General features: G+C 42.7%; 1 protein-coding gene across 2 annotated transcripts in view; it reads right to left on the reverse strand.

Moving 5' to 3' along the window:
* Nucleotides 1–3662: 3662 nt before the first annotated feature.
* HS1BP3 (HCLS1 binding protein 3) overlaps nt 3663–15353 on the reverse strand; it is a 54072-nt gene continuing 42381 nt past the window's right edge. For both annotated transcript variants that reach the window (XM_075414901.1, XM_075414900.1), the window contains exons 6-7: nt 14789–14924; nt 3663–5385 (exon numbers count right to left, since the gene is read on the reverse strand). In XM_075414901.1, coding sequence (XP_075271016.1) covers nt 5157–5385; nt 14789–14924 — 365 coding nt within the window. In that variant the 3' untranslated portion in view covers nt 3663–5156. The remainder of the gene's footprint in view (nt 5386–14788; nt 14925–15353) is intronic.

Raw genomic sequence — 15353 nt, forward strand, 5'->3', positions numbered from 1 at the left:
GCTTTGGAGAAAGTATATACTGCAAATCAAAATCTCCATTGACTTCAGGAACCTTTCCTGAGTAAATAGCAGAAATGGCTTTGTTGTTGTAAGCCCGGTGGACAGATCTTATTGAGCGTGCTGGGAAGCAGGATGAGAAAGTACTGAGGATGTTCTGTTCTTTCGGTCCTCAAATCCTCACTAAGTGACTCACTCAGTGTGAGTTTTGGGTTAGTCCAATACAGCATTTTTCACACCAGTCAAAAGCAGATGCTATAAGGAAATACGAAAATATTCGCTTGTTGAATATTCTCGTCATTTCCAGCAACTTGTAGCTCAAGGACTTCCCAAGCTCTAAGCAGCATCTTTAGCAACCCTTGGTAAATTTCTTTTCCCTGAGTCCAACTAAGCAGTGTCTCCTTGACCCCACATAAATTTTTAGCATCCATAACATCCTGACATGAATAAAACTTAGTCCCTAAATATCTATGACTAATCAATCCTTTAAGCAGCTTCATTGACTTCTGCACTCCCACAGCAGCACTTAATTTGACTATTAATTTAATTTGCCATCATCACCTTTCACTGCTAGTAGTTTTTTCAAAGCAGTGTTCCCTACAGATGTTTCTTTAGTAACACAGGCACATGATTTCTCTTCACTTGAATTCTTCATGAGGTTCAATGCGTGACATTAAACACCAGCAGTATGCAGAAGGCTATAAGGGAAGTGATATGGTGAGGGCTGAAAAACTGGATCAGAAGGGTTTAAAGATGAATTAAGCAAGGAATGGGTGCAATACGGAAAGCGAGTGATTTTATTCAGTCCTGTTGTTGCTGTTGAGATGAAAAGTAAGAATATAGATAAAACCTCACAGTAATACCCCTCTCTTCTTGATTTACAAAGGTGTAAACTGCCACAAATATGTGATCACATTGATCACTGAGAAATGTGGTTGGTGCACGCACACACCCATGAAGATTCAAGAACCCGTGGTGACATTACTGACAGTCACTTTTTAAAGTGAAATATCAGTGCTTTCTTGTACTCTATACTAAATCTAACAACCACAGGGATTGCTCATTTACAGTCTCCTTTCATTAACTAACGCCTTTGTGCCCCATGAGCGTGCTGGATTTTCATGACCTTAAATCACAGGCTGATTTGTGTATTCCACTGCAGCAAACTCAGCTTCTTTGCAGAAGCTACCATGTGGGCAAAGATTAGAAGAAATATCAGCTTGAATTATATACTTTTTTAGACCCAACTCCAGCTGTCACTGACAGAACTAGGCCTTAAATGCTACATGGGAATTAGCTTTTCTAAAAATTTAGTAACAGAACCAACCTGAGTAGATGACCCACATGTCATCTGTGAAATAGCCAGCTTGGTGACACTAGCATTTTACCTGTGACCCAAATAATGAAGTATATAGTGTTATTTGTTAATTAGTGCTGTACTACATTACAAGAAGGTTATGCTAAGCAAGAAGCAGCTTCTAAAGCAATAGAGACACCTATTATGAGTTCTAATCACTAAAGAAAACATCTTTTGTAAGGGTTTATATATAACTCTCTTGCTTATCAAATCTTCTGATGAGCTAGCTATTACTAACGGTGAAAGGTGATGCCTGTCAGCCAAGAACTACATTAGCGTCCATAATTGAATTTCAAGAGTTGTCAAGAGCAGGCTAGTAAAATAGCTGCTACTAGAAGTGATGTATGAAAAAAAAAAAGAAAGTTCTGGTCTGGCAGGATGCAAAGTATGTTGTGTGATTTCCCTATGTCATTTCAAATAATATGTTCAATTTTTCTGGGCTACATTTTTCTGACAGTCTTCTCTGGTATAATAATGATTCATTATACATAATTTATTCAAGGACTGTAACTCACCTCTAAGTGCCTATAAATATTACTGCAGCTAGACATTTGCATTGTAAAACAAATGCGTAACACTGGGATTTATGAAGGATCCTTTAATGTTAGTTCCTTGACAGGAAAGACAGATTTTTTCTGAAGCAAAACATTGACCTTAAAATCATCTTAAAAATCTAGCACAGGAAACAATTAACAGCTCTTCCTTTCCTTTGTTGTTTAGGTAATTTGACAATTTTAGGGAGGGTTGGGGGAAAAGTATTCATTGGCCAGTCAAAACGGGTACAGCTATACTGTCATTACATCAGTATTACTGGTTCCCATGGTTATGATGGTAATATATAATATCTAGCCTCCCACTGCTTTGCAAAAGCATGAGCCATTTCACAGTGGAGCTTAGAGGTGGTGGAATGCAGACAAGATGACACTGCTAGGCGGAACGGTGAGAGAGGAACATAGTCCCAGCGGGAACAAAGGCTGCACATTGTGTCACTGCACCAAGCGGTGTTAATGAAAGGGTGTGGGATGCTGGCATCCTTTATTGCTCCTGGTAAATTGGTATGCAGATATGCAGCAATTCTTCTAAAAACAGGGGAGAAATCTAATGCAAGATGACAACATTCATCTAGAGCACACCAAGCTGTGGGAAGCTGGTACCACAGTGATGTCCTGACCCGTCTTACCATCACTGGGCTGAGTTGTTCAGTCTAGAAACGAGACCGAAAGGAATATTCTTTGTTCTCTTTCTGTGGTGATGAGAATTAGAAGTAACGAGCTTAAGCTGCAGGCAGCAACAGTTATGTCAAACTGTAGGAAAACATTTTACTAGGATGGCAAAGAATTGTAACGGCACACCCAGGGAGGCTATGACATCTCCAGCGGTGCTCTCCACTCAGACAAACTTCTAAGGACAGGTTAGAATAATGTCGAGATAACACAGGCATAACTACTGCTGCTGCAAGACTAATCCAGTGCCTATGCTCAGGTATCTCTCCAGCCTAACTGTGTTCAGCCATGAACTCCAACTGCTCTGCCATCTGCTTACTCTTCCAGTTGTAACCTCACACCAGTAACAACTTGTCCTGGCCAGTAAGATGTGTCACCAGCAGGACACAGGCCAGTGTACCTGTTTAGGGCAGGATGGTGGACAAACTGGTCTTCCTAGGCCCCTGCCACCTCTGTTCTTTTATGATTTCTCTAATTTACTTGAAGAAATCTCAATCCTTTTATTTTGTTGATTCTGTACTAAGGGTGAAGATCATGAAATCCATGGCCCTTAACATGGCAGTTTTGGCAGTGTTCAAGCTGTGTGATGGGCTGTAAGCCAAGAACACAGAAACACAAGTAGCCTCCCCGAACAGTGCTGAACAAAGCAAAGATCAAGATTCCTCAACCCTCAGTTAAATATATAGCAGTTGTTCACGAGACCAGGTAGTGCCACAGAAAAGCTGTCATGAATTCATTTCTCCTGCCTGCTCTTCTCTGCCTGCTCTCTGGCAAGTCATTTACTTTCTCCTCAGTGCTTCTTTCCCCTCTTGCAGAATGGGATAAACAAGCTTCCTAATTGCACCAGGACACTGTGACAGCAGAAAGGATCACGTACTACCTTTGCCCATATGTAGTTTTACCTTTGGCTGCTCTAAAACGAAATATGAGCACAGCTACATTCTCGGTTTCATACTTCTTTACACTGGGTTTTAGCTGAGTGCGCACTTTAACACCACATAACGCTCCTTAGGTGTTAAATGGAACCCATCCTTCAACTCCGATTTGCTGCTACTGTACAACCTAGAGAACAACAATAACACCTGCAGGTTAGCAAAATGTTTTATTATACTGAAATATACTGTACATACACAAAAGCCAATGGTTAAGTTTCATCTGTCCATTAAACCAAAATACCTTTATCATATTTTCCATTGGCTTACAAAGGAAATACTAATAGAGATAACTTCCATTATTAAAAATATAATGTTTTCTATTTATTTTGTTCTATATTAGAAAGGCAAATTTGGGGATAGTGATATGGCTTCAATATATTAATATTTTCCCTCTGGGGAGCTTGTCTTAACATTTGGATAGAACACACGTGGAATGAGTTCAGGAATCTCCTTCCACACGACAGCAGGTATCAGCCCACATTAGATGTAAATTCAGCATGTTCAATCAGAGTGCCTGAGCCGGGGAAGAATGGGGTGTGTCTGGGATGCCCGTTCTACCACGTTTTTCTTTTCCTGCATATTAAAATTTCTCCAGTGTATTTTCTTCCTATTTTTTCCTCTGGATAATCCCAAGTTAGTCTTCCCTTGTTTTAACCATTGCCATAGTAATGAACAAAACTCATTTTAGCTTAGGGGAATTAATCACCATGGCTTCTTCTTTAAGTTCTGGGAGAAGGGAAGGAGAAAGAGAGAGTCACTCCAGAAAGCAATTCAGAGCTCCTCCATTAGGACACCTGCACTGAGTCACCTCCTGGAGAAATCTCTTTCTCTCCACTAACTACAGTAGAAGCCCAGGAAGACTTGGCTGGAAAAAAATAGCTCTTGTGAATCTCGAGTAGGTTCCCAACAGGCCTACAGCATCCAAATCTCCAACACCCTGCAACCTCCGTGTATGTCTGGAGCTGCATTCTTAGCCATCTTCAGTCATTTGCTATTCTCCCCAGGGGCCAGAGATGCATAGCGTCTAGTCCTCGCAGTCCTACAAGTTCTTGCACAAGTTCGCATCTGCGCAGCAACAAAGGCATCAGATTGTCAGGCTTAGCTGGGATTTCAGTGTTTCTCTGAACTACAGGGGAACTGTTACCCATACTTAACAGTTCCTGGTTATAATTAGTGAAATACCAGCCAGGGAGGAAAGGGCTGCTACAAAAATGCGCAGGATAAAAGGAAAACTACCTTTTCAGTGAGTTGAAATACGCTGTCTAAAATGGCAGGAACAGCATCCTGTCCTGCCTCAGACCATTTGTTGGACACTACTCAGAGATGCCATGTGTGCAACACACTTACCATTTTCAATCAGGACTAAACTGGCCAAAACTGTACTATGTTGATACTAAAATAGTAGTAGACAATATGTAATGTTATGCCCTTGTCCACATTCCTTGTAAACCCCTGAAAATCTAAGGCAACATTATACCACAATGGCGTTGTTTTAAATGTATCGTGTCAAGCCTCTGCCAGTCAAACTTGCTGCTCTCTGTATGACAGTACAGAAAGAGATCTGGTCAATTCTTGCTACCATCACTTGAGCTCACTGGGAGACTGGGCCAAGAAGGCGTCATGAGATTTAAAAAATATGAATGTTCAAAAAAGACTTGTATCTTGGTTGTTGATAGATTCATTTTCCTGGATATACTGGAGAATGTCCACTTCATTCATTGTCTGAATGCTGCTTTCCTTTGGCTTTGCCAGTCGAGATGAATTAGTGTTCCTGGGGACAACTGGTGGCTTCTGAGGCAACGGTGGTTTTGATGGTACCTTAGCTTTTGGTTTGGAGGCTACTTTCAAGAGTTTCTCTAAATCATCTTCAACTCTGGAATGAGAACAAAAAATCAGTAACGTTTGGGGAATTTCTGAACTGCTTTATGTTTTGTAAGAAAATGGAATATTGCAAAATAAAATTTTCCTTAGCAAAGGATCAACTTCAATGAATTTCTCTTTCAGGAAGAGCTTTCCATGAAAGTTTCAGTGTTACCAAAGTAAGAACTGTCTTTTTATAATGTGATTTTTCAGTTCACCATGCAAGTTAATTACTTTTACAGCAGGTTTTCAAATGTCTAAATTAAAAGCAATTTGCAATTATCAAAATAAAAACAACTTGGTTTTAGTCTGGGGAAAAAAAATGGTTTTGATCTGTGACAGGATGGTTTGTTTCCTCAAGAGCTCATAAATTTTCATGGGGTAGTAAAATTTTTCACATTCTGCTCTGCTTCCTCTTCATCCCCATCCCCCCATGCTCAATCATTAGAAACTGGACAATCTAACGGTTTCCCTCATGAGAAGCTGTTGCAAGGGAACAGCTTGAAGAAGCTGGACTCTAAAATCAAACTGTTTACTTTGCACTAGCTCAGCATCGCTTATCGTTCTTTTCAGAAGCCAAACTCAGAGTGGCTTCGTCCTCGCACCAAAACTGTGACCAAAAACTGCGTGGCGCAGGCTTAGAGCAGCTGGATGAAAGAAGATGTTACCATCTTCACTGAAGAATGCTCAGTCATGGAGATTTTAATGCTCAGACACCCTGAGAACACTCAACAGCAGCGCTTCTCAACTTAAACATCTCCAGCACCCTCAGCTAAGGATTCCACTACTGTTAAGAAAAATTGCACAATTTCAAGGGTTTCTTTTTTGCATTCACCCTTATTAAAAGCTGTGAGGAACTCATGACTGCACTGTCCAGGCTGAAACAAACTACATCTACCATGAATTTGGCCATACAGTGAAAAAGGATTAGCCTGAATTTTCTGCTATATAGTCAGAAGCCTTTAAGATAAAACCATTCTTGAAGTCTGATCCTTTTTTGACTCCCAGAGGGAATCTAAAAAGGTTCAGGTTTAACCAAGTCTAATCTTGTAAAATCAACTGCCTGAACACTAATATCTAAAACTAGAAAATACCAAAACAGATCAATCGATGGACAGAACTGGGGCACTGTCTCAAAGCTCTGCACCTTGAACTCCACCTTGTGGACTTTGTATTCCAGCAGGCAGCTCCTGCTGTTACCTGAAATTTCATGCCCCAAGCAATTCTGGAGATTATATTCTCTTTTATTTAGATAGTAAGATTTCTGATGTGTCTTAGTTTCTGTGATTCCCTGTGGGTGACATACCCCACCTAACTTACAAAACACCTTCTCGGTGTATTCCTTCCTTCTGAATTCCTCATCTACATAGAAGAAATTCACTTAATTTAAACCCAGACATCTTTGTTTGCTTCAAACTCTGATATCCAAGAGGTATCACACCTGTGATCACATTGCCAAGACATGTTCTTATTCTCTTTGCTGTGTAATAAGCAAAACATGTTAGGGCTGGTATTTCTGAAGTCTAGTTTTCTTTAGCTGATCTGATGCCTCCCTCCTTGGCATAAATAAATACTGAATGAATCAGTGTCCATGTCATAAAGTTTTGGTCATAAATAACAGAAACCATAATAACCAGATGAATGATCTGTACTTCTATGTACAGATCATATGGAGCAAGCCTGAGGACTAGGTGCACTGCCCAGCAGGGGCAGCAGTACATGCAGCTCATTAACCTGATCAGATGGTACAGCTTCCTGAATTCTCTACTCCTGTGTGGCTCTATTAATTTCTGTGCTAATCACAGGAACAGAACCGTTCAGTAGAGTCATAAAATAACCACAAAAGATGCAGTCCAGTAGGTTGTGTGGCTATTTTTGTGAGTGGTGGTGGGGTTTTTTTGATAGTGTACTTTTAGGCCAAAAATTCTGCAGGACAGGATTTTTCAAAGTCTGGAAGCTGATCACGTAAATCACCTTTTTTCATCCTGAATTTTTTAAAGACCTTGGTTAGACAGAAGCCTTTTACAGAGAACACAGCAGATAATATGAGGTCTTTGTCTCAAAACCTGCTTTTCAGTGCTGCAGTGATAGGCAAATTGTTTGATCCACTGCCATGTGATCATGTGAGACATAACTGTCTTTGGAAAACTAAAGAGGTAAAATGCAAAATGCCTCAGGCACAGATAGAAACAAGGACTTCTATTTCTTGAGAAGAAAATTAATTGTTACAGTGCATAACTACCACCATATTTAACTCCAGGCCAGGAGGAGGAAGAAAAAAAAATCAAGCAACTGTTCTGAAATAACAAGGAGATTAAAGGAAGAACCTTCCCACCCCCATCCCCCATCTTTTTATGGACAATCAGGCACAGAATCCATGTAATTAATCATTCTCTAATTACTTTCTTTCTTTTTCTGTAATGGAAAAGCAGTGCCACATTGTTTAAAATTCCTGCCATACTGTTGTGCTGATTCACGGAATTTCATTGTTTCCAGACAGAGAAAGCAATCAAAACCGTTACTGAAGAAAGGCTGTCACAAAGCCCTGTGATGTGGCTGCTAGCATGTGGACTTCAAGAGACTGTACAAGTTCTGACTCGGAGACAGACGCAGCTGCCATCAGAACATCAACACTTTAGATGCTGTTTCTCTGAACTCTGTCCTGTCTATCCGGACAAGATCTTTAGGACAGGAATGACTATGTGCGTGTACAGCATCTAGCATGATGGGGACAGTGACCTCTGCTTGCTAGGAATGCTCTAATGAGGAGAATCTGTACTGAAAGCAAGAGATAAAAACTCCCATAATTTGCTAAACTATCCAAAAGGATCATGCTTGAAGCTAGGTTATGCAACTCACAGCAGTTATTGCAGAACAGACTTTTATCTTTCCCTATCTTATTATCGGTGTCTTTATTTTGTCTGATGTTAATTCCAAGTACGAGAGATACCTAGTGAAGCCTTGGGGACAGCTGTAGTATCATACATATGTCTTGGGAAAAGACTGGTGCCCCAAAATAGGCAGGAGGCTTCGAAGCATCTGCTGACCATCACTTCTGCTATGGTCAGTAGAGAGAGAGTGTGATGTCTAACAAGGCCTATGGAAATAACACAGGCTGGAGTTAACCACAAGAGCACAAAGCACAGTGGGCTGCATAGGAGGTATCTCCCCTCCGGCTCCTGCTTTCCCCTGCAATCCATTTCAGGTAAGTTCATATTGGTACGTTAACCAGTGCCAGGAAATATGTCTGGACAGTGGAACGTGAGAGTCTGTACTGTTGAAATGCTGCAAGAACCACTGGCACAGCTTTGGTCTGGGACAGATTAGCCCTCTTCCAAAAAACTCCTAGGCACACCTTGGAGCTGGTGTGGGACAGGGACCGTTCCCAGCAGGCAGCTGCATGCAGTCACTTTGTTCTGGAGCTGGAGAGAGTCTAACAGCATGTGTGCAGCCATGGTGCTGCATGGCTGAGGGCCAGAGAATAGGCTCATTAGTGCAGGTAAGTCCTACATGCACAGGCTCCCAAGAAGCCCTCTGAGGAAAACAGCCTACTGGTTAGATCACTCACCCAGGAAATGAGACAATTCGATTTTTACAGTCTGAACCAGAGAGCTGGTTCCTTTTTTCCTCAGCTGAAGATGTTCAAACCTCCGTCTCCAGCTTCTCTAGAAAGTTCCCCAGTCACTAGGCAAAGACATGGGTGGGGGGGAGCAGGCAGCTTTTACCCCCCAGCTGAAGACGGGTGTCACAAATGCAAGCAACCTGGGGTAAGACGGTTGAAATCTGGTGACTCTTCAGCCTAGCAAAACCATCTCTTGCTACACTAGGAAGGACTAGGACTTTAGGTTACCTCTCTGCATTATTCTGTACAACCCATACATGTTCCTAGGGGCAGGGCAAGAATTTATGATTCCTGTCTGGCAAAAGCCTTTCTATTCTTTTGGCCAAGTTTACTTTGTAGCTCTTTCACTGTTTGTAAATAGCATCCCTACACATCACAGAAAAAAAAGAAATGAACAAAGTAAATGCTTGAAAACCATCATGCAAAGTGCTCTTGGGCAGCAAAGAAAATCCACCAAAAACCATCAAGAAAAGAAGAATTTATTTGTCTAGTGAGAGCTACTGCAGCCAAATCAAGGTCAGGAAATTCTGACTCGGTTATTTTAACCCCCTCTACCACTTGCCCATCACCCAAACAACCCTCTGCCCAAAGGATCTAGATTTAAACCCTCTGCAGTTTCTCAAAGCTCTTCTCCCAACTATGGTGCTGCTCTCACATCCTCAGGACACCAAGAAAGCATTTCTCATCATGTGGTGCTGGAGGTGGTGTCCCATACGACTCCTGGCTAGTCCGAATATGTAAGTGTTGCTCTCTCAATTCAGCATCTGCTAACGGCGTGCTGAATGAAGAACATACAAACTTTTTCCATGTCAAAGGTGGCAACAGTTCCTTGGCAAACCTGAAGCTAACAAACCTGCTCAGGAAACTGTATAGACTGAACGGCGTTTAGAAATGGCCGTTGTTAGGATGCGGTTTCACAATAACAATGTAATGGTCCTGAGAGGGTCATCACTTCCATCACGATGGCACAGTTCACAGCTGTAAATACAGACCAACCTGTAAATACAGACAAAATCTTCCTTTAAGGGCACAGGCAGGATGCTGCGGCTGTCGCAAAAAGAGCTGGATGGTCCCTTTCAACAACAGCAGGCTTAGATCAGCATAATCCTAAGAAAGAACAAACCAGGTCTACCATCACAGCGCAGCAGAACTGGGATCCTGCTGCTGGCACTGTTCTCAGCACTGGAAAAAGACAAATCTTACACTGACAGCTGCTTCCTTCCAGTTCAACTCCCTTTTCATTATCAAAGGTGAAGTTAATTAAATCTCTCCTAAAAAGCTGCTCAGACAACTGCGGTGATTATTTCAGGCTAGGATGTGTGATAATTTGTGTAATTCCGTGGGCCCACAGAGCTGTTGCAACATTCACAGGATCAGTTCTAGCATTGGTTTTCCACAAACACCTGATCCATCACATGAGGCAAGCACAATTTAGATTAATGAGGCAGAAGAGGTCGACTGCAGTCCTGCTGCATGGAAACTTAATTTGCACATCTGCGGCCACTGGGTGTACGGACATGAGAAAATAAGACGGCATGAGAATCCATGAGGATACTAATTTCTGTGGAAGCTGATTTCTGTCTCTAGCTTAAATGGAAATCAGACCTGAAGAGGACCTTTGAGAGTGGAGGTAAATAGCCAAATGCATCCAGAATGAATCTCTATATGGTATGACGTGACCCAGGAAAATGACAGGAGAAAAGAGAATCCTCGTCCTAAATCCATTCCCAAAGATAATTCTTTTAACATCTGGGAAAGGGTTGATCAGCTACCCTTTCATCTCACTGCAGCTGGTCACCTTGCACCTTGGAAGAGTCAAAAGCAATGGGACCCAGGACTCCTCAGAAAAGCCTGAGTTCCTCCGTATCCCTGTGGTGAAGAGATAAGCCAAAAAGAGTTGGTTACCTATCCCTCCCTTTCTCAAACCACATCCCATGAAGGAAGAGCATGACATGCTCCTTTTTTCCTGAAGGCAACATGATTGGACTTGATCTTGCTTGTTCCTACCACAGCAATTTATCTCTTTTCCACAAGTCAGAATCATAGAATGCCTTGGGTTGGAAGGGACCTTTAGAGGTGACCTAACCCAAACCCCCTGCAGTGAGCAGGGATAACTTCAACTAGACCAGGTTGCTCAGAGCCCCGTCCAACCTGGCCTTGAACGTTTCCAGGGATGGGGCCTCCACTACCTTTCTGGGCAACCTGTTCCAGTGTTTCATCACCCTCATGGTAAAAAATTTCTTCCTTATATCTAGTCTAAATCTACCCTCCCTTAGTTTAAAGCCATTGCCCCTTGTCCTGTCACAACAGGCCCTGCTGAAAAGATTTTCCCCATCTTTCCTACAGGCCCCTTCAGGTACTGAAAGGCCGCAATAAGGTCTCCCTGCAGCATTCCCTCCTCCAGGCTGAACAGCTCCAACTCTCTCAGCCTTTCGTCACAGGAGAGGTGCTCCAGCCCTTGGATTATCTTTGTGGCCCTAAGTTGTGGATGGACATGAAAGCACAGTGCTCTACAGGCACCTCACTGATGTTTTACAGCAGACGTAGTGGCAGGAAAGCATGTCCGCATCTACAATGCCAGTGGTTCGAGTGAGGTAGCTCACCTAGTTTCTCCATCACCATCACTTACTATTTGTTGGTAGGCCAAGAAATTAGTAACCAGTAAAAGGCTGGTCAATGAACAGGAAGAGGGAAGGTATTTGTTTTAACGGACATGGGTCTTATTGCCACAAAAAGAAATCTTTCATTACATTTTCAAAGCAATTGGCTCTTCTCAAAGCTCGACATTTGTTAATGCAAAGCAGGTGATCCTATTTAAAATAGTAATTCTCATTTCATTTGAGCAGGTATCCACAGAGAGCACAGTCTTCAGTTTGCAATGAGAACATTTATCATATTCTTTTCTCCCGCATGTTGTGACAAGCACAGCCCACGCACCTTTTGCAGACTCCTTTGTCTCCATAACAGTCTCTTCCTCTAGAATTACAAGTCACTGCTGGGGATTCACTTCTGTGCTGACAGGGCTGTAGTGCTACTGCTGCTACAACCACTCAGGTACCATAAAGATCACGAAGGTCCTGCTTGCTCCTGTGTTCTGCTCTGAACATCATCTTTTTCCCATCTCCCCTTTGGAAGAAGGTTCTGCCTTCCTCTGCTTTACGCATTGCTCTCCTATCTTTGCCCATGATTCACTGGAAAGTACATTTCCCAGTAAGCCAGACCCTTCTCGGATCTACCACATGCATGTGAGCAGACCATGTGGTACATGCAAATGTACTCTATATAAGTCAAGAGCTACCACATCTACATTATTCAGCTAATCCATCTGTGTACAGCGAACATGTCTAGGTTTCTGGACCTACCACAGACCTGCTGGTGCATCATAGCTCAGGGCAGCCTGACGTCTTGATAAAATGTGTCCAGGCAAATTTTCTGTATAGTGTAACAGAGTATGTCCAACAGACCAAGACGCCTGCCAGTTTTCCTCTAGTAGCTTACCCAGCTCTAGCCCACTGGAGGAATGGGTCATCACAGCTCCCACTTTGATCTGAGGGCTGGGGAGAGATTTCTTCAGTCCCCTTTGGGAGGGGAGAGGGATTGCTGACATCTACAGGGCAAAGGCAAGATTTATTCTTAGGCCTCAACATACGCTCAAGCCCCATGCCAGAGAGATTGCAAGGTTCAACTCACATTGAACACTTCTTTTCACTGTAAAGGGTCACCGCATGGAAAAGAGACTGCGGCACTGCCCTGCAAGAACATGTGACACCAGTCTAGTGGTAAGGGAAGGTGGAAGATGATTCAAATGTTGTCTCTGTATTAGACTTGACAGTTCTGCTAAGGCTTCTGGCTAAACAGAAAACAAAGTGCACTGTTCATTACCACTTTAGAAAGTTCAGCTACAGGATTTCAGGTGACTGCAATGAATTTATATACAGGCGAGGTGAAACATTCTACTAGGATAAAATAGCACTGCCTCTACTCTTCCCTCCTTTAACAGCTTCTCCTTTACCCCCAGTAGCCTTGCAGTTCAGTCCACCAGCTCTCTATGATGTGCAGATAACACTGTGAACTAGGTTTATCCGGCGGATTTCAGAGGGTGTTAGGCACCCGAACAGGTCAACAGGTCCTGGCTTATCTGCCTATACCTCTTGCACAGCCAGGAGTTGCCTCTGGATTCCTGTAGCAACTTTCCCATTGGAATGCTGGCATGATTTTCTGCTTCATTACGTGCATTCATTTCCAACTGGATCTTGATGACTTGTCAGCTACTGAAAGTACTGGGGCAATTCAAGAATAAACGAAAACTACTGGAATTTAAAAGAAACAGAATCTTTTCCCATGGGTTTCCACTACCACCTGGGTGTGCTGCTAACACTGATGACCCCAAACTGATCTAAAAGCATGGTCTATTGGTCTCGGAGCAGACTTCAGAGACCTTTCTCTGCCACAGAGGAAGAGAAAACATATAATCCAAAGGACATTAACACGACAGATGGAGAAGCTCTCTCCACTAGTGGATAATAATGCAAGGACTGCATTGAAACAGGCACTTCTCTTCTAGCCACATGAACAATCTGGATCAAGCACTATATGCTGAGATTGCTAGCAGAGGAGAAAGCAAACGCAAAAGTATTGCAAGCATATACGTGTTTGCTCCCACTATACTACAGTACTAAATCTGGTCATGTCCTGCCTCATCAGCTTCTATCAACATCACGTGGGCTGTCAGGATGTAATGTGAGATAGCACACAACCCAATTTAACCTCTGTTCAAATTGTTAGGTATTACTGCTGCAATAGCTAGCACTTTTGCATGCATAGAAAGCAATAGCTGCAAAACTACCTGCTTCAGAAGATGTTTGAAACCACACACAGATTCTCTCTCCTGGGTTTAGTACGTGCTGTGGAAATCATACATCCTAACAGGAGCTGGCTGGCAAGGATTACCACTGGAAGCCGGTTGGCCTCATCATTCAGACTCCAGCCTGAGATCCAGAAGGCATGAATCTGGCTCTTTGGTGCAGCACAGATTCCCTGGTGATGCTGGTCTCTGGGCACTGGCTCCCTGGCTTTATCTCTTAAGCATTACCAGTGCAGGCAAACTCGCCTTCTGGGAGAGACGTCAGGAATAAAACACATTAAGTGATGAGATGTTCCAGCGCTACACTAACAAGGTGGCAGGTAAGTGTAAGAGCAAGTACATTATTCCTTCCTGTAACTGTGAGCTCTGGCCCTCCTTTCCATTAGATTAAAAATTAAATGCAGGGTGATTAATGAGAGTCCTTTACAGCTGTGGAGGTGTGCTCAGGATTCCTCCAGGAAGTGGGCATGGAGGTCTGTGAGCCACCAGCAGAAAATCACTCCTCTTGTGGCAAGAGCGCCCCATTTCAGCTCACTGAAGCTGAATTCCTCTTTGCTTCTGGGCTTTGTTTGTCACTTTTCATAACGGAGGTCAGTTTTCATCCCCTGTGGATCACTTGCAGAAAGTGGAAGTGTCATGTTAGAAAACGGGGACTAGACGGCATGGCCTGGGCCTTCAGGACCCTTCCTTTGGAGTCACAGGAGAATACCTTGCACCCTACCTTTCTTACAGGGTCTTGCTAATTTCCTTTTTAATGTGTTTGATTTCCAAGTTCAATGACACATATCTTACCTTTTACTTGTAAGCAGAAGTATTGATTCACAGTTAGCATTCAAAGTCTTTAATCTTTGCTCTCAAATTCATCTCTTTTAAGGTCTAAATACTGCCCGAGATCACCTGCAACCCGCACCACAGATTTGAGATGTGTACCTCAGCAGTTCCTCAGTGTCCTCCTCAGGACCCGTGTTCAGCACATGCTCCCTGTTCTTACAGGCAGCTGGCAGCAGTAGTGAGTCACCCAGTCTTACCACCCCACCAAGGTCTGGATCTTCAAATAATTTCAGATCTAGAAAGTGGAACCAGAAAATTATGTAGTTTAATCATGCTACATAACACAACACCTGCATTAACACTAGCTAGTAAATCTGGCTACTGAGCTGAAAAGACAGATCATGTAGACAATTCTTTTTTTACAAGAACTTCCAATCCACAAAGTACAGCAATACTCTGCACTCTCAGGATCTGGTAAATCTGCTTTCTTCTTGCACTCCAAAGTAGGTGACATTACTCTTGTTAGTGTTGCATGAGTGACTGTGGGACAGCCAGCTCCAACAGCCCTGTAATATCCAAACCCACAATGTCAACAGTGAACAGCCATGGGAACTACAGGTCTTCTTTATTCTTTCTGAATGATTCTAGATGATTCTGCCCCAGTTGAAGATTTATGCCTTCACATTCCCAAGTCATTATTTAGCCTGTATACTCTGTATCACCA

The sequence above is a fragment of the Opisthocomus hoazin genome, chromosome 2, assembly GCF_030867145.1.
Source record: "Opisthocomus hoazin isolate bOpiHoa1 chromosome 2, bOpiHoa1.hap1, whole genome shotgun sequence".
In the NCBI taxonomy this organism is placed as follows: domain Eukaryota; kingdom Metazoa; phylum Chordata; class Aves; order Opisthocomiformes; family Opisthocomidae; genus Opisthocomus; species Opisthocomus hoazin.